This window comes from Prionailurus viverrinus, chromosome D3 (assembly GCF_022837055.1).
Source record: "Prionailurus viverrinus isolate Anna chromosome D3, UM_Priviv_1.0, whole genome shotgun sequence".
Taxonomy (NCBI): domain Eukaryota; kingdom Metazoa; phylum Chordata; class Mammalia; order Carnivora; family Felidae; genus Prionailurus; species Prionailurus viverrinus.
Window position 1 is genome coordinate 95,275,538 of NC_062572.1, and position 19,977 is coordinate 95,295,514.

The 19,977-nt window shown below is 63.0% G+C and overlaps 1 protein-coding gene across 8 annotated transcripts in view; it reads left to right on the forward strand.

Moving 5' to 3' along the window:
- The window catches only part of NFATC1 (nuclear factor of activated T cells 1), a 110,986-nt gene that overhangs the window by 23,727 nt on the left and 67,282 nt on the right, over positions 1-19,977 (forward strand). For all 8 annotated transcript variants that reach the window (XR_007145726.1, XM_047827262.1, XM_047827258.1 and 5 more), the window contains exon 3: positions 5,107-5,266. Coding sequence is in view for 7 of the 8 variants with exons in the window: in XM_047827262.1 (XP_047683218.1) it covers positions 5,107-5,266 (160 nt within the window). In the remaining variant the exon portion in view is untranslated. The remainder of the gene's footprint in view (positions 1-5,106; positions 5,267-19,977) is intronic.

Sequence of the window (19,977 nt, forward strand, 5' to 3'; positions counted from 1 at the left end):
CAAAATAAACAGATGAGAGGAGAGGAGGCCTTTGGCCGTGACCCTGAGAAAATGTGTTGCGTTAAAACTTTGATAATTTCGTTTTCCTTAAGTTTCGATTGTCCTTCCTTTGGGCGGGCCTGAGTCCTGCCAAGTTCAGAGTCTACGGCTTCGGCTACTCTAGGAAAATAGGGCTCCTAAAAGCCGTTACGGCCTCTTCTTCTAAGCGCTCAGTACCTGTAAGCTGTGGGTACGCAGAAAGAGACGCGGATCGCGTGGCCGGGCCCCGAATACCACAGCGGCCCCGGAGCACTGTCGCCTTCCGTGAGAACCCGGCCCCGCCTGCTACTTGGTACCGCGGAGAGCCGAGGACGCGTGCGACAGAGTCCCCGCCGTCCCCTCCTGGCCGTCCCACAGCCCAGACGTCGCATCATCTCATCTACGCGTTCGGCGGGCGTCTCTTTGGAGCCACGGCCCCGTCGGCCATCAGGGCGTCCCCCAACCCGGGCCGGGTCTCCCTGGTGCCCCCGTGGTGTTGCTTTGCGGGCTCTGCTGTCCTGGGTAGTCCCTGTTGTGTTCTTTGTTTCTCAGACTGGCTCCGAACTCGGTCATCTGGCTTCGTGTTTTGGCAAAATGGCGAGTGCACGCCCCTCGGGAGGCAGACGTCCGGTGTCCCTCTCCGGCGTCAGTGGTCGCCGACGAGGTGATTTCCATCCAGGGTCTCGGGGCTTTGGAGGTCTGGCCTGAGCCCTGCCGTGGCCCCGCCAGCCATGGGTCTCCCAGAGCGCCGGCCGGGCGGCTGTCGTGTGAGCCGCGCTGAGGCTTGGAGACTTCTGTGCGCCCCGGGCCCTGGCAGGAGCAGTGCGATGTCACCAAGGTCACCTTGGTTTTGAGTTCCAGTGCAAACAGTCCCCCCCCCCCCCCCCCCCCCCCCCCCGCCCGGGCCTCAGCGGTTCTCCCGGCGGCTGGGCCTCTGGTTCGTCGGGTCCCCTGCACAGAAACGCTGGAGGGCCCCGCAGAAGCCACGTCGCTGTCCGGCTTTGTGTGCGAGGCGGTCAGGGCACCACGTGTCACCGAATACCTGTTAGGAACGGGTGCTGTGACACGAGGAGGCTGTGTTGTGCAGCAAAGCACAGATGTGTGGCTCGGCGGACGGCCCTGCGGACGGTGCTTCTGGGCAACGTCGCCGAAGGGAAGGGGCCGTTGACAAGGTCCTGCGGGGTCTAGAGACGCCGGCCTCTGCCCATGCGGCCCGCGACTCCGGTGAGGGGCGGAGCTGGCGGCCCGGGTGGGAAGGGCTTCTCCGGGGTCCCGGGCCCGGCCAGGCAGACGCAGCTGGGACCCGGCCGGTTCCCTCCTCACAGCCTGGAGGTGCCGCGAACCCAGCATTTAAAAGAACCTCCTCAGGAAGACTGAGGTTCAGTGAGAGTTGAAAGGCGTTTCTCGTGGGAAACGGGCGGCGGCAGCCGCTGCGAGAACCGGGTGATTCAGACTGGGAGCACGAGGCTTCCTCTCCCCACGGGAGGCCTCGCCCACGCTCGGAAGGGGCGCCGGGGAGACTGTGACGGCTCGAGGGAAGCCGTCACACAGGGCAGTGCTATCTGGGCCCCTGGCACACGGCGGAGCTCCCGGCGGAAGGGGCCCCTGCCCCCCCCCCCCCCCCCCCCCCCCCCCCTCGCCCAGGCGACCGGCACTGACCCGGGCCCCAGAGCCGCTCTGGGGGGAGAGGGGGGGTCCGCATGCGACAGCAGCTCGGGTAGTTATGATAGTAATGGGCACGTGGTTCGGGGCTATGTCTCCTGAGACGAGGACGACCGGTTTTTTTTAAGTTTATTTTGAGAGAGAGAGAGAGAGAGAGAGAAGAGAGAGAGTGAGCGGGGGAGGGTCGGAGAGAGAAGAGAGAGGGAGTGAGCGGGGGAGGGAGGGCGTCCGCAGGACGCTGCTCCTTCGTGGTTGCACATTTCCCAGAGTCCCCTTTGCGCCAGGCCCGGCAGCTGAACCTCGACCTGTGGTCTTGGGGGACGAAAGGAGTTCGGGCTCTTCAAGCTAAAAGCAGCTTTGGCCAACTGTATACCTTACACAGGGCTGGTGTTCCCGTGCCGTTTCACCGGTTTGTGCTTCACACGGAGTTGACAAGACCTGTGTCCTGCGATCGTGAAATCATTACGTGTCACTTTCAAATGAGTGTGAACAGTACTAAGGACGGTGACCGTCAACCCGGAGCAGATCTGGAGGACGCGGCAGGACCAGGCCGTCTGTTGGGCTGGGCGCCAGGCCTTCAGGCCAGGGGTTGGGGGCACGCGTTGTCTTCGGAAAAACGCGTATGAGAAATCAGACGATGGGGCTCCTGGGGGCTCAGTTTGTCGGGCGTCCGACTTCAGCTCAGGTCATGGTCTCACGGTGTGTGGGTTCAGGCCCCACGTCGGGCTCTGTGCTGGCAGCTCGGAGCCTGGAGTTGTTTCAGATTCTGTGTCACCCTCTCTCTCTGCCCCTCCCCCACTCCTGCTCTGTCTCTCTCTCAAAAATAAATCAACATTAAAAAAAAAAGAAATCAGACAGATATGGAGCCCTCCTGAGATTTGCAGAGGTTACTGCTGCTGGTTTGAAGTGTTTGTTATTAGTATCTAACGGGCTGTTTTGCACTTGGTGTGTCTGTGACCATGAGGCCCCAGCAAGGTCTTTGGTGGGATGTGTTGGCAGGATGGGCGCACGTTCTCCAGCGGGGTCACGCGCACGACCCGGCCGATGAGGGGCCTCCCGGAGTGTCTCGGGGCGACGTCTGGAGACACATCCACAGGTTCAAGGGTGTGCTGCCTTTGATGTGACCAGGAAGGTGGCCTAGGCCTCTCACTTGGCCGTTCACCTCGCTGCTGATAGCGACAAATTGGAAACCACCCAGAATCCGAGCAGCGAGGTAGCAATCAGTTACTTATATGGCAAAATAGGATACTGGGATCGAACCAATTTTTGACAGTATGCCAAAATGCTGAACGTCTTTAATTTAAAAAAGGCAGGGTATCCAGTTACATATTTTACTTTACTAAAATACACCCTTTTTTAAATGAGAATACTCCCAGATACACATCCAATGTGGAGATCGTTTCTGGGGAGGATTTTGAGATGTTTGAGCGCGTGCATATAGAGAGCTTCAGGTAGGCTCTACGGGTCACGTGCATCTTACTTATGGATTCAGCCACCTTTTTCTTGCTGCACTGAGAGGATCAGATCAACTCGAAGATGGGTCTGAAGTACGGAGTTATCTGCTACGTTCAGCGGGCCCAGGAGCCGGGGCCGAGGCCGGGCGGCAGCGTGGGGACCGCGGAGCTGCGGCCCCAGGGCCCCAGATATCTCTCCGGGCTCGGCCCCGTCGCTGAGCCGGAGACGAGTTTGCATCTGTTGTCACGCTGCCAACGCCACGCCGGGAATTTTCAGCGACTGTAACCGCGTGTAGCGTAGCACTTTGTGATCACGCGAGTCCACGCGTGCCACGCGTGCGCTGTGGGCACACTCGCCCATGACCCAGGGCGGGTCGTTCGGGCACATTTACTCTTCGGTCACGTTCAAGTACGCAGGAGATTAGAAAGCGCCTGTGCCCAGGCCCACACTCCAGGGACCTGCCGCGGGGCCTCCCACCCCCTTCCTGCCCCCGCCCCCCCTTTCTGGTTTTACCTCCGGGAGGCAGGTGGCCCCCAGAGTTTGTTTCTCTTTCTGTTCACCTGGGTCGGTGGAGCGGTTACGGTCTCACGGGGCTGGTGTGTGGGACACTCTGAGCGGAGGCGCCCTCGCCACAGCGGGGGTGCGGTGTTTGCCTGCGCGCTGCGCCGTGCGGAGTCCGTCCGGGCGGGGGAGCAACCCGCCGACCCCCTTCCCGCCCTCGACCCCTCCCCAGAAGCCCTCCCGGATGGCCTTTCCTTCCGCCCTCGGTGTCACCGGAAGCCGGCGCTCGGCTGATAACCTCGTCTAGGAAATGCCTCTGAGCCACCAAGGCGTTTCCTTCGTCAGGAAAAGTCTCATTTGACGGCTGTGCGAGCCCTTTAGAAGCGACACTGGCATTTCACGCCAACTTTGGCCCGTTTCAGTCCTGGGCTGATTCCCTGCGCCCATGTGTCTTTACCCCACTCTTAACTGGTCAAGTTGCTGGATCGGTTTCTCTAGAGATCCGTGAGGTTTGTCTACACAGCGAGAGACCCTGGGCCTCAGGTTTCGTCTCAGCATCTCGTTACAATGGAGTTGACGTGCACACAGCAGGCAGGGGCGTGAAAGGGAGACAGGGCCCCCCGAAGCGGGCTGTGGTTGGAACGCGGTGGCCGGTGGACCAGACCCCGGTCCTGTGGGGGGGACACAGTGGCCAGCACAGGTGGCCCAAAGCTGCTCAGGGCTGCGCGTCAGCTTCCTAAGGGGCGGGGCCCTGAGGCATATACTTCGTCGGGAGAGCGGGACCTGGTTTCAGAGGGGAAATTGCCTCCTTTGCAAAGGTCGCCAGCTCTGCAGCTACGAAACGGGGCTGTTAAAGCAAACCTCCGTGCCACGAGGAGACAGTGTGGTTCCGTGGCTCTTAGGATGGGATCTGGCAGGTGCACACGCTTGCCCTTGCCAGCGCACACATGTGACCTCGTGTGACACCCCCGGTTTCCCTCTCTTCTCCTGGGTCTGCGCCCTCAGCGAGCAGGCCGTCTCGTTTGTCCTGCGTGGGCCCCTGGGTGGAGGGGGCTGGGGTGCGGTCGCCGCGAGCCAGTTAGAAGGGGGGCCTGCGAGCCCTGGACGGCCGGCGAGCGGGGCCGTGGCCTCCCGTTCCTGCGGTCCGGCTCGTACCTCGGTGACTTTGAAAGGATCTTCAGTGAGTTCCGGAACCCGTCCTGTTACGGAGGATAAATCATTTAAAAAGGCCTATCCCGACGGGAGGCAACTATTTTGAGGTCGTGCGCGACGTCTGCATCTTGTCCAGAACCTCGTCTCGAGACCCCACGGCCTGTGGCGTGCGTCCCGGTCACGCGACCGTTGGCCCCACGGGGTCGTTCCCCTGCCCGACGGGGACGTCGGACGTCGGACGTGGTGGAGCGCTGCCACGGCGTGCGTGCGAGGAGGCGCGTGGCGTCGCTATCTAACGCCCTGTGTGTTCTCCCGCAGCCCGTCCCTCCCCGCCCTGGACTGGCAGGTGCCCTCGCGCTCGGGGCCCTACGAGCTGCGGATCGAGGTGCAGCCCAAGCCCCACCACAGAGCCCACTACGAGACGGAGGGGAGCCGCGGGGCTGTGAAGGCATCGGCCGGAGGACACCCCAGCGTGCAGGTACCGGTCTGCTGGCCGCAGGACGCGCCGGGAGCCCGATGGGGCCCCTGGTCCGCCGCTCGCGGTGTTTCTAGCTGCGCTTCTCTTTTTCTCTTAAAACGTAATTGTTCTGCCCCGGCCCCTTCCGCCGAGAGCGTCAAGTCCTGCTTTCCTCCTTCGTGAGACAGTGGCTGGCAGTGGACGACCACGTGGCTCTCGGCTCCGTGGCTTAAACCCAGCTGTAAGCAGCTAAGACTGTGTGCACGTGGGATTACTTTCAGGGATTCCCAGGGATCTCTAGGGCCGGGGGTCACCCGTGTGGGCCTGGCCTCGGGTGGGGGCCGGGGGTCGTCCCTGTGGGTCTGGCCCTGGGTGGGGGCCGGGGGTCGTCCTGTGGGCCTGGCCTCGGGTGGGGGCTGGGGGTCCCCCGTGTGGGCCTGGCCTCAGGTGGGGGCCGGGGGTCGCCTGTGTGGGCCTGGCCTCGGGTGGGGGCCGGGGGTCGCCTGTGTGGGTCTGGCCTCGGGTGGGGGCTGGGGGTCTTCCCTCGGGTGGGGGCCGGGGGTCGCCCGTGTGGGTCTGGCCTCGGGTGGGGGCCGGGGGTCGTCTGTGTCCGCGTGGGCCTGGTCTCGGGCGGGGCCAGAGGTCGTCCCTGTGGGTCTGGCCTCGGGTGGGGGCCAGGGGTCGTCCCTGTGGGTCTGGCCCTGGGTGGGGGCCGGGGGTCGTCCTGTGGGCCTGGCCTCGGGTGGGGGCTGGGGGTCGCCCGTGTGGGTCTGGCCTCGGGTGGGGGCCGGGCGTCGTCCATGTGGGTCTGGCCCTGGGTGGGGGCCGGGGGTTGTCCGTGTGGGTCTGGCCCTGGGTGGGGGCTGGGGATCGTCCTGTGGGCTTGGCCTCGGGCGGGGGCCGGGGGTCGTCCCTGTGGGTCTGGCCTCAGACGGGGGCCGGGGGTCGTCCTGTGGGCCTGGCCTCGGGTGGGGGCCGGGGGTCGTCCTGTGGGCCTGGCCTCGGGTGGGGGCTTGGGGTCGCCCGTGTGGGCCTGGCCTTGGGTGGGGGCCGGGGGTCGTCCCTGTGGGTCTGGCCCTGGGTGGGGGCCGGGGGTCGTCCCTGTGGGTCTGGCCCTGGGTGGGGGCCGGGGGTCGTCCTGTGGGCCTGGCCTCGGGTGGGGGCCGGGGGTCGTCCTGTGGGCCTGGCCTCGGGTGGGGGCTGGGGGTCTCCCGTGTGGGTCTGGCCTCGGGTGGGGGCCGGGCGTCGTCCATGTGGGTCTGGCCCTGGGTGGGGGCCGGGGGTCGTCCGTGTGGGTCTGGCCTCGGGTGGGGGCCGGGGGTCGTCCTGTGGGCCTGGCCTCGGGTGGGGGCCGGGGGTCGCCTGTGTGGGTCTGGCCTCGGATGGGGGCCGGGGGTCTTCCCTCGGGTGGGGGCCGGGGGTCGCCCGTGTGGGTCTGGCCTCGGGTGGGGGCCGGGGGTCGTCTGTGTCCGCGTGGGCCTGGTCTCAGGCGGGGCCAGAGGTCGTCCCTGTGGGTCTGGCCTCGGGTAGGGGCCAGGGGTCGTCCCTGTGGGTCTGGCCCTGGGTGGGGGCCGGGGGTCGTCCTGTGGGCCTGGCCTCGGGTGGGGGCTGGGGGTCGCCCGTGTGGGTCTGGCCTCGGGTGGGGGCCGGGCGTCGTCCATGTGGGTCTGGCCCTGGGTGGGGGCCGGGGGTCGTCCATGTGGGTCTGGCCCTGGGTGGGGGCTGGGGATCGTCCTGTGGGCTTGGCCTCGGGCGGGGGCCAGGAGTCGTCCCTGTGGGTCTGGCCCCGGGCGGGGGCCTGGGGTCGTCCCTGTGGGTCTGGCCCCTGGCGGGGGCCGGGGGTTTTCCGTGTGGGTCTGGCCTCGGGTGGGGGCTGGGGGTCGTCTGTGTGGGTCTGGCCTCAGGTGGGGGCCAGGGGTTGTCTGTGTCCGTGTGGGCCTGGCCTCGGGTTGGGCCAGGGGTCGTCCCTGTGGGTCTGGCCTCGGGTGGGGGCCGGGGGTCGCCCGTGTGAGTCTGGCCTCAGGTGGGGGCCGGGGGTCGTCCCTCAGGTGGGGGCCGGGGGTCACCTGTGTGGGCCTGGCCCTGGGTGGGGGCTGGGGTTCTTCCGTGTGGGCCTGGCCCCTGGCGGGGGGGGGGGGCCACCCACTGCTGTTGCCGGCAGGTCCCCGCTTGGCGGCCACCCCCTGTGGCGTGTAGGTCGTGTGGGTGGCAGGAGCCTTGCTGATGCCGCGTCCAGTCGGACGCCTGCTCTCCCCACGTCTTCCTAGGCTGACACGTTTGATTCAGATGAGACGTTAAGAGGAGGATGAGCCCGAGGGCCGGCCTTGCTTCCCTGATGGCACCCGTGGGCAGTGTGCGCGGTGGGCCATCTTCCGCGCCTCTTAGGAGCCGTGACCCTGGCTGTTACTCCTTCGTTGAGGGTAAACGGAGAGTGAATTAAATATAACCTCGGAATCAAAATGTTTTATTTTTGAGGAGCTCTTCTGTAAAAGTCTGTAAAGTGTCAGCAAAGCCAGGGCGCTCTTTACGGGGCTCTGCAGAGACTTCGCACCCGCCCCGTCCCGCCCGCACTCACGCTTGGCCCTGTCCCGCCCGCTCAGGTGGGGGCGATGAGGAGAAGGTGCCCGCAGCCCCGGGCCGTACCTCTTGCCCAGACCTCGCTGTCCCTGGAGCGGCGGCCTGGGGAGACCTCAGCCGCCCCGCGTCCATCCAGGGCGTCTCTAACAGCAAATCATTAGGAGCCAACAAAAGGTACCCTTGGCCACTACTTAAGTGAATTCCATTCACGTGATGCTGCTTTTGGCTTGGGTATTTTCAGTGGTTTCAGTGGTTGGTTTAAAGACTTCCTTCTTTCTGAAGGACAGAGGTTCTCAACATGAGGGTCCTGACCTGGGAGTTGCTAGAAATGCAGGTTCTGTGGCCCACACAGGCCACGGATCGTGGAGTTCCTGGGTGGGCCCGAGGTCTGGTCCCCTCGGCTCCCTTATGTGGAGCGGGCTGTGTGCGGTCTGTCCCTTGCCACGTCTTGGGGATCCTCACGCCGGACACGGGAAGAGCAGAGGATGTGCCTTGAGGCGCCTGGGCATCAGGGAGCCCCGCGCTCCCCAGGAAGAGGCGCCACGCACCGCCAGGCCGTGCTGGGGTCTCCTGCCCACGTGTCGGGGGTGGCTGCGGGTGCTGGCCTCCCAACTGAAAACACTGGACGGGAAGAAGATTCATTTGGCTTTAGAGCTGGAGCGTTTGTCACTGGTGTTCCGGGGGCACCTTGGTAACTGTGACGGGGACAGGTAGTGTCCACCGCCCGAAGGCATCACCCTTCTACTCAGGGAGGATGTGTGGCCACAGAGCGTGGCCGCTGTGTGACGTCGGTGGACTCCGTTCCTGACAAGCTTCGGCCCTCCTGCCCGGGCCCGTCGCTGTGACTCTCGGGCCCCCGTGTGGGGTCGGGCTTGCTCTCCTGCCCAGAGCTCCAGGCGGTGGATGGGGAATGCTTGGCCCTCACCACGAAATCAGGAGCCCCGACCGGTCACTGGGGGAAGGAGGCCAGCCGGAGGGCGCCTGGCAGGGCACGGCACGCTTTTACTTTATTCCGTTCCGATAAACAGAAGGCCTGCCAGGGAAGGAGCCCCAGAGAGAAAGGCCATCCGCCCAGACGACAGTCAGCAGCTGGAGTTTGCGGGGACCGTGCTTGTGGCCCTGCGCTTCATGCTGACTAGTGCTTGCCTGCTTGGCTGCGGGACGCACACACCGCGGCCAGCTGGGCGTTCTCCGTCCCGCCTTCACGGCGGGCTGAGGTCGGGGGACGCGGGCATCAGCCCGGCTCTGTGACTGCAGACATTGGACTCCCTTTCCCGCAGCCGTTTTCACCAAACAAAAGTGCACTGCTGTGGACAGGAAAGGCCGCGGAGCAGCTCACGGAGAAGAGAGAATCCGGCAGCAAAACACCCCCATTTCTTAAAAGTAAACGCAGCAGGGGGAGCGGGTCCTGCAGTGGGGACAGCCGCGTGCGGACGTTAGCGCCTTCCGCGTGGACGTGCGATGCCCGGGACTTGGCGCGCGTGATTGAGGATGGTCCGCGGCCGGCGGCCACTGTCCTGGGGGTTGGGGAGGGCGGGCAGCACAGCCCGGGTCTCCGGGTGCTTTGCGTCCGTCCGCCTGTGCCCGTCACCCCTCGCGGGACCCCCGCCTCCAGTCTCTAGTGTGGATGTTACGGCGAGGATTACGGAACTTGAAGTGGCATTTACAACATCTGAACGATTGTTTCAGATTAGATGCAAGAGTGGGTTGTGGGTTTGAACGGGCCGAACGCCCCCCCCCCCCCCCCCAGCCTCACGGGGGAAATACAGCGAGAAAATGGTGCCTAGCAGAAACTGTCAGGTGCTGAGAGGGTCTCTCGCGGGTGAGAGATGAGCGACTGAGGCTTTTCTGATGGATCCGTGGCAAAGTGAATTCCCGTCTGTGCACATATGAGGTGAGCAGTTAAAAAGAAGGGGTTTGGAGGGTTTGCTCTCTTTTTCAGTCGGTGGCCCGCACACTGGGTGAAAATAGCGTTAGTGTGTAATTACAAAACACGTGAAAATAGAAAACGCTCTCAGGTGCCGCAAAAGCCTGCTAACCACAGGTTTTATCCTGTGGGGAGTCATTTTAACGCATCCTGACACGGAGCCCCAGCGCCACGCCCGCTCCTCCCTTTTCGGAAGCCGGGTGCCCGCCCTTGCCACCAGGCCGCGCAGGGGCGGTTCCTGGGGAAGCCTGATGGCAACATGACGTCCCCGTGCCAGCCGCTGACGACCAGGCTCTGCCGCGTTTCCAAGTCTGTGCGTCGAATCGCAGCCCCTGTGCAGAACGGGACACCCAGCCGTGCCCCAGGGCAGGACCTGCTCCGGGTCAGCCGTGTCCCTGACTGTAGGAAGGAGCCGCCCGGTGCACCTGCCTCCGGGAGGTGCCTCCTTCCCAGGCACGGGCCGGGACTGGAGGGTGGGAAGGGACTTCAGCAGTCACGTGGGCTCTGCCGGCGTCCGTGTCTCCCGAGCGCCCACGTTAGTACCCGTGGCCTCCTGGGCCAGCCTTGCCCTGGCTGTAGTCCCGGCCCTGGGAGGCCGGCGTGTGGCCGTCAGAGGGTCCGGCAGAGCGAGGCCCCCGAGCCCCGGGCAAGGTGGGAGGCGTCGGAAGGGCCTGCGTGAGACTTGCCTTCCCAGGGGGCACAGGAAGGCTGGCCCTCTTCCAGTGTTGCCTCTGAGAACCCAGAGGATTCTGCCCTGAGGGTCCCTCCTTCAGACTGGGCTCCCGGCCAGACGGGTTTGCTGACCCTGGTTTTCTGTTCTGTTTTCCTGTGTGACCCCGCTGCCTGCTCTCCCTGCCCTGTGCTGTGCCCGGTGGCCCGTCTGCAGAGAACCTGTCTGTTCCCGGCTGCCCTGCAGGGGCCCAAGGAGCAACCTGGGGGACATCGCTGACCTCTGAGCCAGGGGTCAAAGAATTAAGCTCTGTTTACCAAGCTCCCGAAATAACTGTCTGATAGCATCTAGCCCACCACACAGGAGGCCGGGTCTGCGTGAATAATTAATAGGTCACTGAGACGAGAAGCCTTGGGAAGTCTCGCGAGGTCGTAAACGGCACTTTAGACTTGTATTTGGTGTTGTCGGTTCCAGGCTCCCGGTCGGTGACGGGTGGTTGGTGACCGGTGGCTGGCATCGGTCCTGCCCGGTGATGCCGGAATCGGCCCTGGAGCCGAGGGCGGGGGTCTCGAGGGACCCGGACACCACCCTGGCCTCAGGCTCATGCAGGCTGCCCCGGGTGCATCGGGGCTGAGCTGTGCCCCAGCAAGTGCGTGGCAAGTGTCCCTGTAATGTGAGGCCTCTGGGGCCTGCAGCCCAGGGACAGACACACTGGGGAAGAGCCCGCGTTCTCCCGTCCTAGAGGCTGGGCTGGCAAAGTCTCGCTGCTGTTGTCTCACCCGCCTGAATGGTGGGGCTGCAGAGCTGTGGTGTGCGAAACCTGGGCGTGAGCGGGCGGGTGGAGAGAGGCTTGCCCGGGCCCACGGCACGGTCTTTCACCCAGACGTGCACCCCGTCGTCTCCTACCTGGCTTGTCACGGCAGGTGTCACTTCTGTCCAGACAGGGCTGCTAACCTGGAAAGCCAGGATTTCCACAAAAGGCAGAGAAATAGATGTTACTGGAATAAACTAGTACTTGATGACAAACTTTCATGGGGCTGGCTGGGTGGGAGCGTCGGCATCCACGGAACAGCCCCTCCCACGGAGCCCTCGCGCAGCGGGGATTCAGATGCAGTTCTGACCCCAACCCAATGTCAGCCGGCCCCGCAGTCCAGTCTGGCCGACTTGGAGGGGGTGTGGACTCACGTTCCTGGGGCCGCCCATACCCTTGCAGCATGCACAGGCGGGCGTCCAGGGGGGCGTCCAGGCAGGTGGTCTGCTGAGTACACACAATTCTGTAGGTGCCGCCCTGTCCTGGTCAGGCAGGGGGGCCATCTGGCCCCCAACACGTGTGGGTCCACAATGGTTGTACCTGCCCAGCACCCTGAAATGTGTTACCAACTTTTATGATGACGAGGGCTCGTCCCTCTTAAGAAAGCCAGAGACGTCCGCTGGGACTGTGCAGAGAGGTGCCCCAGTGCCTTGTGTCACTGTAGTAGTGCCATTCAGGTGGCCAGTCTGTTGTCATCTCAGTTTGGGGGGGGGGGGGTCCTTGGAATATTGTTGCCACCTGCTGGTGTGCAGAGAAGGCAGACGGACTCAGGCGGGCTCCTGGACGCCCGTTTGAGTTTGGTGTTTCCACCAAGCTGATGGAAGCGTGGTTTTGGTTTCCATGCCGCCCAGACATCCCCCTGGGAATAAAGTCCGTGAGTAGCGTTGTAGTGGAAGCCGCCAGAAATCTTGATTCAGCACTTGAGCTTTCTTGTTGCACGCTGTGGAAACTGTAAAAGAGTGTTCTCAGGCGGTTTTCTGAAAGGCCCTCTGAGGGCAGAGCAGTGTGCGGGACTCTTCCACGTAGAGATGCGTGCCTGTGCCTCAGAAACGTGACATCAGGCGCATGTGTGATGGGGGGGAGGGTGTGATGGGGGGGGGCGCCAGGCAATTTAACTGGAGACAATGGTGAAGAATTATAAAAAGTTTATTTTGAGAGAGAGAGAGAGAGAGAGAGAGAGAGAGAGAGAGAGGAAGAGAGGATCCCAAGCAGGCTCCACGCTGTCAGCACAGAGCCTGATCGGGGCTTGAACTCACGAACCGTGAGATCATGACCTGGGCGCAAATCAAGTCAGATGCTTAACTGACTGAGCCACCCAGATGCCCCAAGAAATTATCATCTTTAATAAACATGTCAAAATTGGGAAATCCACATCCCAGCTGTGCCTCCCCATGGCGGCCAGGTGACAGGCGCCTGGTGCCCGCGGGTGGGGCTGCGCCTGGCAGGGGGTCCCTGCTCCGTGTGCTCTGAGGTCCGGCTTCATTCCCACTGGCTGGCCCTTGGCCTGTGGTGCCTGGCGGGGCTGGTCTTCGGCCTGTGAGCCAGGCTCTACCCCGGGTGTTGTCCCCCAGGGGCCCCACCAGTGCAGGGCGACACAGGGAGAGGGACGTGCTGGGACCTACAGTGTAGACCCCCGTTGCGGGCCGCAGGTAGCTCAGGACTCAGTGCTCCTGCACGCCAAGGAGGCGGGTGGCCAGTGACCGACTGTCCAGATGCTTGGGTTTTTGTCTGTTGCCCTGTGGTTTTAAAGTCTGTCCCGTGTTTGAGAGCAGTCTGTGGACTGGAGAACGCTTCCTTCCTGAGCTGCTGTTCCGTGACTGTCCCTGAGAGTCGGCCGCGTGTCCCGGGCTGGCAGCCGCGGTCCCGCCGAGCCGGGCTGCCCCCAGTCCCTCTCCCTGGTCCGGGAGAACACTGGGCTCTGCTCCGCGTCAGCACAGACGACGCTCGGCCCAGCTGTGGCCTGAGAGCGCCAAGGTGGGACCCGCAATCGCTCCCTGACCGGCCTCGCGGGCGGTGTCCCCTCAGCAGCACTGGGTGCAGGGAGGAGGGCTGTGGGCAGCAGGCTGTGCAGCACCTCCATCAGCCGATGTGCTGGGGCCCTGCCCTCGCTGTCCTTTGGGTCACTGATGGCAAACACCGAGGGCCTGGCCGGGGGGTGAGTGGCCTCTGCGGGGGGCGGGGGCCACCCCGTGGGGCCGGGAGGTCCTGAGGGGGTCCCAGACACCCTCTCCTCCAGGGGCAGGCCACCAGTGGGCAGGTCCGTGAGTTGATGGGAGCCCGTGCCTGTGTAGACGCCACACCTACCACACCGCTGGATGGGCCCTTCTTTGAAGACGGACGTTTCCAGAAGTTTTCTCCACCATGACCAGGTTCCTGGGGGTGCTCTGGGTTCTGGAGTCACTGAAGTTATGTTTGCTGCTGTAGTTTAACATTTCCAAATGGTTTCTGAGGCTCTTATGCGCTCTGTTTCTAGATCATTTTTCCCTCAGCAGAAAGTTGGGTCTTCTCAGCATGTTTTTAATTAGAAACACTAAATGTAGTGTTTCCGTGCGAAACGTTCTTTGATCCAGAAGTAATGTAATTTCTCTTTTCTGGATGCTTCCACGTGTGTCTGTGTGAATCCCGCCCGCCGGCTCCGTGGGTGACGTCTCTGGGTCACTTCAGAGCCGTCCCATCTGTAGGGTCAGCCTGCAGGGGGCGGGGCTCGGTGGCCTCGGCTGCCCTGCTCCCGTGAGGGACGACGCGCCTGTGTGTGGTGGGCTAGCGGGTGGCAGGTGCCCACACGGCCACAGAGCTGCCGCCCAAGCCTCCCTTCCCTCCCTCTGGCCTCTGCCCGCCCGTGCTCGGCTCAGCCGGAACCAGCCTGGAGACTGTGTGTTCCACTCAGCGCTCACACACAACCACTGTGCCCTGTAGCCGTACAAAGCCCCGGGGATTCTGCGCGTCTCCCTGCCCTTGGCCGGAAGCTCCTCCTCTGTCACTTGCTGGATGGGAACCACTTGGAAGGAAGGCTCACGGTGACGGCATGCTGGAAAGTGGCGTCCCGGGAAACACGGCCTGCGGACTAGGACCTTATCTCTCTCGGCGTCTGGACGTGTCCTTGAATTAGGGACACGCGCGAACCGTGCCTGCGGACTGGCGGGGGTCCCGGTGCCAGGTGAGCCCCTGCGCTGACCTCGTCGGACCCACGTGTGTGAGCCCTTCTCCCCCGTCATCAGTGGGGGCAGGTCCGAGGTCTCGACGGGGAAGAAGATGAGCCCCGTGGCGAGAGGCGGACGTGTGCCTGGCGCCCCTGACCCCCTCGAACGACAGGCTAGCTTTGCCAGGGCCCGAGAACAGTGCACAGCTGCTCTTGAAGCCCCGGGGGTCGTGTGTTCAGGTAGCTTCGCAGGCTGGGCGGCCTTGAGGCCAAGTCCCGAGTGAAGACGGGACCTGTTTCTTACAGTCAAGTCTGGAAACCAAGTCAGCTAAGGCCTCACAACTGCGGAGCCACGGGACGCTGCCCACCTTTTCCCCTCAAAGCCCCTCCCTCCTGGAGACCACGTCCCGACCCTGGGACGCAGCGGGGTAGCCGGAGGACGCGTGACTCCAGCCCTGCCTGGCGCCTGCCCCATGCAGCACCTCACTGGTGGGACGGGACGTGCTGGCAGGTGTTCCAGACCCTGCCTTCGCCCTGTGTGCGCGTCCAGTGGGCGCCCCGGGCCCCGGGAGAGGGACAGCCGAGCAATTTCATCCACGTCTCATCCAAGATGCACACCCACGCTGACGTGAAGTAAAGTGTAGGGGGTTTTGGGTGAACGGTTGGCCACTCGAGGCCTTGAAAAATTTAAAATCTGTTGTAAAATATAACCGTCCCATTGACGGAAGTGAGTATGAGCCACAGAGGCAGCGGCTGTCCGCGTGCCGCCCACGGGCGGTGGCCAGTGGTCCTGGGCGGCCACGGTCTCTGGGTGTCGTGTGTCCTGAATACTTAGACGATGGGCTCGTTAACCACAGCCCTTGGCTTGTTTATTTTGCGCTTTTTCAGAAAGGTAGAAAGATTCCATAGGCCCCACGTGGGGACCCCAGAAATGAGCTTTTTCCTGGAAGGAACCTCGTGCAGCCCCTCAGAGCCGCCTTGTTGCCAACCGTGTGTGACCGTCAGCTTTGAAAACCACGGCTGGAGGGCTTCGTGGGCTGGCGGCGGGCACCTCTAGATGTGGCTTACGCGGCAAACCTCGTGCGAGTCAAGGGAGTCCCTCGCGGGAGGAATTCCGAGAACTTACGTAACACCGTGCGGTGTGAACCCAGAAGGTTTGCTGGGTGTGGTGCACACGCAGACACACACATGCACACATGTATACGCTCACAGGCCTGCGTGCACGCACAGGTGGATGTGCCCGAGTGTGTGCACTTGTGTGAGCCTGTGCGTACTTCATGTGTGTGCACATGCGTGTGTGTGTGTGTGTAGGGAGTGGGCCCCCCCCAGCTCCCCTTCCGTGGCACAGGGTTTGGGGCGTCCATCGACAGGTCTATGGTCCGTTACCTCCAGACTGGAGCCCACGTCGCTTGGGTCCGTGCCCAGATCTGGAGGTGCACCGGGCACCCGGGGAAGGTGCTGGGAAGACGCCAAGGCTGCAGAGCCCGGAGCCGCTCACGGCTCTGTCCGCGGGCCTCTGAGCCACGTTCCCCGCCGTGGATGCTCTTTGCTCCGATTACCGGTTCTTCAGATGTGGCCCCAGGACGGTGTGCGCAGCCTCACGTGGCACCATTCGCTGGTGTCCCATCTCCTGCCTCCCATGGAGTCTGCTGGCCACACCCCACACCCACCCCAGACCCCGCAGCCAGGCCCTCCGGCACGGTCACCCTGGGCATGGCGGCGAGGAAAGGGGACAGAGACAGACGGAGACCAAAGCCCCCGGGGGGCCCTGGGGCCCGGGGACAGCTGGGCGGGCTGCCGTGGTCTGTCAGAGGTTCTGCTCCTGCCTGAGCGCCCCCCCTCCGTTCCATCCTCTGTTCCCCTCTGATGGCACAGCTGCTTTTGTGAAGACGTGAGACTCACACATAATTGATTTTCCGGTGAGAGCCACAATCCTCCGTCTTCTGTCTCCCTCGGAAGTGTGCCAGGACCCACTTTTGTCTGTGACTCTAGGTCCTTCTGGACCTCGCTGGGGCCAGCCAAGGGGCCGGCACTTTCCAATCTTCGGAGAGAAGGGAGGGCCCGCGTCTGGGACACACGGTGCAGCCACTCCTGGCCCTGCCTGGCTGGTCACACCTGCTAATCACTTCCTTGGCCCCCTGCAGACAGGGACAGATGGACCCAAGAGCGTGTGGACACAACCACAGGTGACGGACATCTGACCCCACGACCTCGGGTGTTTCTGCCCTCCGAGAAGCTGGGCCTCGAGGCGACGAGGTGCCGTGTGCCCCCCCCCCCCCCCGCTCAGGGCCACTGCGGGCAGTGGCTCCGAGAGACCCGGTGCGGTGCACGGTCCTCATGGTAACCGAGTCTCCCTTGGCCCTTCCCGAGAAGGCAGTGTGGTGCCGACGTTAACAACATCAGAAAACAGCCTGTTTTAGCTGCTTTCCTTGTGTCCCTGAGCTTTTTTCCAGGAGAGACTACAAGTCTTACATTACGTGGTTAAAACGGGTCAATTTTATGCCGTGGAAAACGTTGCCTCAGTAGAGCTGTTGAAAATGACTTGTGGCGTTGCCTGCGGGAAGTCTGCCTGGATTTCCTGCAGGTGTTTGGGGGCTGTGAGGGAGGGTGGGGCCTGCACCTGGGCCGTCACCTCGTCCTGCCCCACCCGCTTCTCCACGGGACAGCCACCCTCTCTGCCCACACCCGGCACACCTGCTCATGCCTCCCCACAAGCACGCGTCTGCACATGCTCACACCGTGTTGCGAGACACGTGCTTCTGCGTGTGTATACTCGTGCACGCACAACACCGCCAGCCTCTTGAGTTCTGTACTGTCTTTGTCTGGCGGCTTTATCCCAGGCATCGTGGTGAGGCAGGGAGGCTGCGGCCCCTCGCACACTTACTTTTCAGCAGAGGCACAGCTCAGAGATAGCTCTGCCCGCCGTTTTTAGCAGCTGCCTGGAGGCCTGGCCGAGAGAGGGGGGGCCGGCTGCTGGGAGAGAACAGGCCTGTGTGGACCCGTCACGTGTGCTCAGTCGGGGCTTCCGCCAACCTCGGCCCCACGTGTTACGCGGTGGTTCCGTTCTCATTCATGGTTTTCTCGTCTCCCGCTCCCCTTAACGCGGCCTCCGGGAGTGGGGGGGTCGGCGTCTGACGGCAGCGGCCATTTGTGTGCCGTGGTGGTCACAGATGTGAGTTGGCGTGACGGCCGATCCCCGGGCCCCGCCGTGGTCGGTGTAGCGCCGTCCCCTCCCGTGTCCAGTGATGGTGCCGGCGAGCAGACACGTGGGATTTTCCTTCCCGTTATTTGGCAGGAATTTGTGTGGATGTATGTAGGACACCCTTGTGGGGGGCGGGGGAGCAGCGCGGGTGCAGGCCGTGAGGATTCGGGATCCGGTGTGACAGCCGCGCTCACGCCCCGCGGGCTCACAGGGTAGCATGGTGGCCAGAAGCGTGGGGGTGGCAAGTGAATCCCGTTTGGGGGCCGGGTCTCCCTCTCCACACGGCTCCTCTTTGGGGCGTCGTGTGAAGATTCGGATCTAACACCCAGATGGACGTAAATTTCCCTTCGGACGGATGGTTCTGCGCGAGCGGCTCGCTCGGCCCCACCTGCCCGAGCGCGAGTGGCAGCGCGAGAGGACTTGCCCCACTTGTCACCCGCCTGTCACTGCCCCACAAGTGCTGAGCTGGCACAGGAGCTAAAAACAAACACGCACGTGTAGAAAACTTGGCGGCTCTTATACCTTGAAAACGGAATAATGCATTTTGTTTAGTTTAGTTGAAGCAAAGAGAGGCCATCGTTATGACAGGTAATTTTATAAATAGCGTTTTACAGGTACTAAAACGTGCCAGAGGCAGAAAACCCATGCGGCGGAGCACGTGAAGTATTTAAATTACTTTCTTAAAATGAACTTCGCGTTTTAAATAATAGATGTTTATCTCCCAAGCTAAACCTTAAGTATTCCCATTTTCACTGAAGTAGCATGTTTTTAAAAGGGGAAGTTATACCCACAGTCCGCTGCGCCCGCGTGCAATCAGCAGTGCCAGCGTGGGTCCCGGGGGGGCTCTAACCTGTCACTTCCAAACCGCCTGAGTGCCACCGGGCCCTCCGCACGCAACCGACCCGCCTCAGCCGCACGAGAGACCGTTTCGACCAAAGACTCATTTAGGTCTTGTTGCGTTAGACGTCACAGAACGGAACACCGAGGGGCAAAATTTGCCCCTTAATCAGCCTCTGATGTTACTTTTATGTTTTCTGTTACAAAAACATAGATTCGAGTCCAGCACGGAGTAGGGGTTTCTCATTAAAGCTCACGAAATCGGCCGAGGCCCGAAGGCGCCCTCCCCACAAGGAGGCGAGAACTTCGGTGGCCGCTGCCGTCCCGACCCAACGGCGCTCCTCTGGGGACGCTCGTGCGTGCACACAGGAAGAGCTCTTCGGTTCAGAGAGGAGAGGCGTCCCTGCGGGATTAAGCCGCATCAGCAGGAACAGCCTTGAAAGGAGTCGTTTGCGGGTTCTCCGTGCGCGGCCACGGCGAGGCCCCCGGCGAGCGGACGGGCAGGGCAGGGAAGGCGCCCCTCGGCCTCTCTGCCCACGCGCCCACCACATGGCTGTGGCATCTCCCGTCCCTCTGCGGAGGCCCGGGCTCACGTCCGTGCTCGGCTCAGCCGCGCTCCCTGTCTGTGTGCACACGCCTGTCAGACGCGTGTTTAGTCTGTGTGCGTCAGGCACCCGTGGATCGGGACGGAAGCACGATGATTTTACATGAAAAGGCTGCTTTGGTGATGACCACGTCCACAGACGCGTGGGACCCTGTCGAGGCGGAAAAGGCTGCGTGTGTCCCTGCCGCCGGCCGGCAACGAACCTTCCCAGCCAAGCACAGCGCTCCAGAGTATGTGGGAGAGCCCCGGTGCGAGTGTGTGTGTGCGTGGGCACGTGACTGTGTGTCTGGGCACACCCTCCTGCACTGAGCGCCTCTGTCTCCAGGACGTCCCACAGGTAGTGGCCAGCGTCTCTCGCATGGAAGTTGTGACGTCACGTGGACGGGGCAGCCTGGCCCTCCACGCGCTGGCGGCCTTGACCACGCGGTCTCCTTCCTCCTGGCCCTCAGCATGCTGGCGGGGGGTGCGTGCGCCTCCCGAGCCGTCCTCGTTGGAGGACCCTCTTCCGAGAACCCCAAGCTTGCAAGCACCGTGCCGTAATTAAGTGCAGTGACAGTCACTTAACGAGTCTTCTATCAGCATGGTTCCGGCCGATGGTTCACTGCTGATTTCCACTACTGTTTGCTCCTCAGGGTTAACGGATTCACAGGGTTGGATCCCATTTTTAATCTTAAACTTGACGTTCCGAGTGCTTGTGTTGGAGATCCCGGGTCCGTTGAGGGTGACGGCGTTCGCGTCCCTAGAACAGGTCTCGCGACGCCCTGGGTGGAGCTGTTGACCTGCTCCTGACAGACAGCAGGACGTCTGGCGCTCGGCCGTCTGCTCGTTCCCAAGCCGTTGGGCGTCCCAGGGGTGGCACAGCCCGTCACCCCGCGTGGAGGACGATCCACTTTGCACAGGGACACCTGCAGCCTCCAGCGAATGAAGCCTTTGCTCAGACTGCTGCCCGAAGCCGGGGAAGTGGC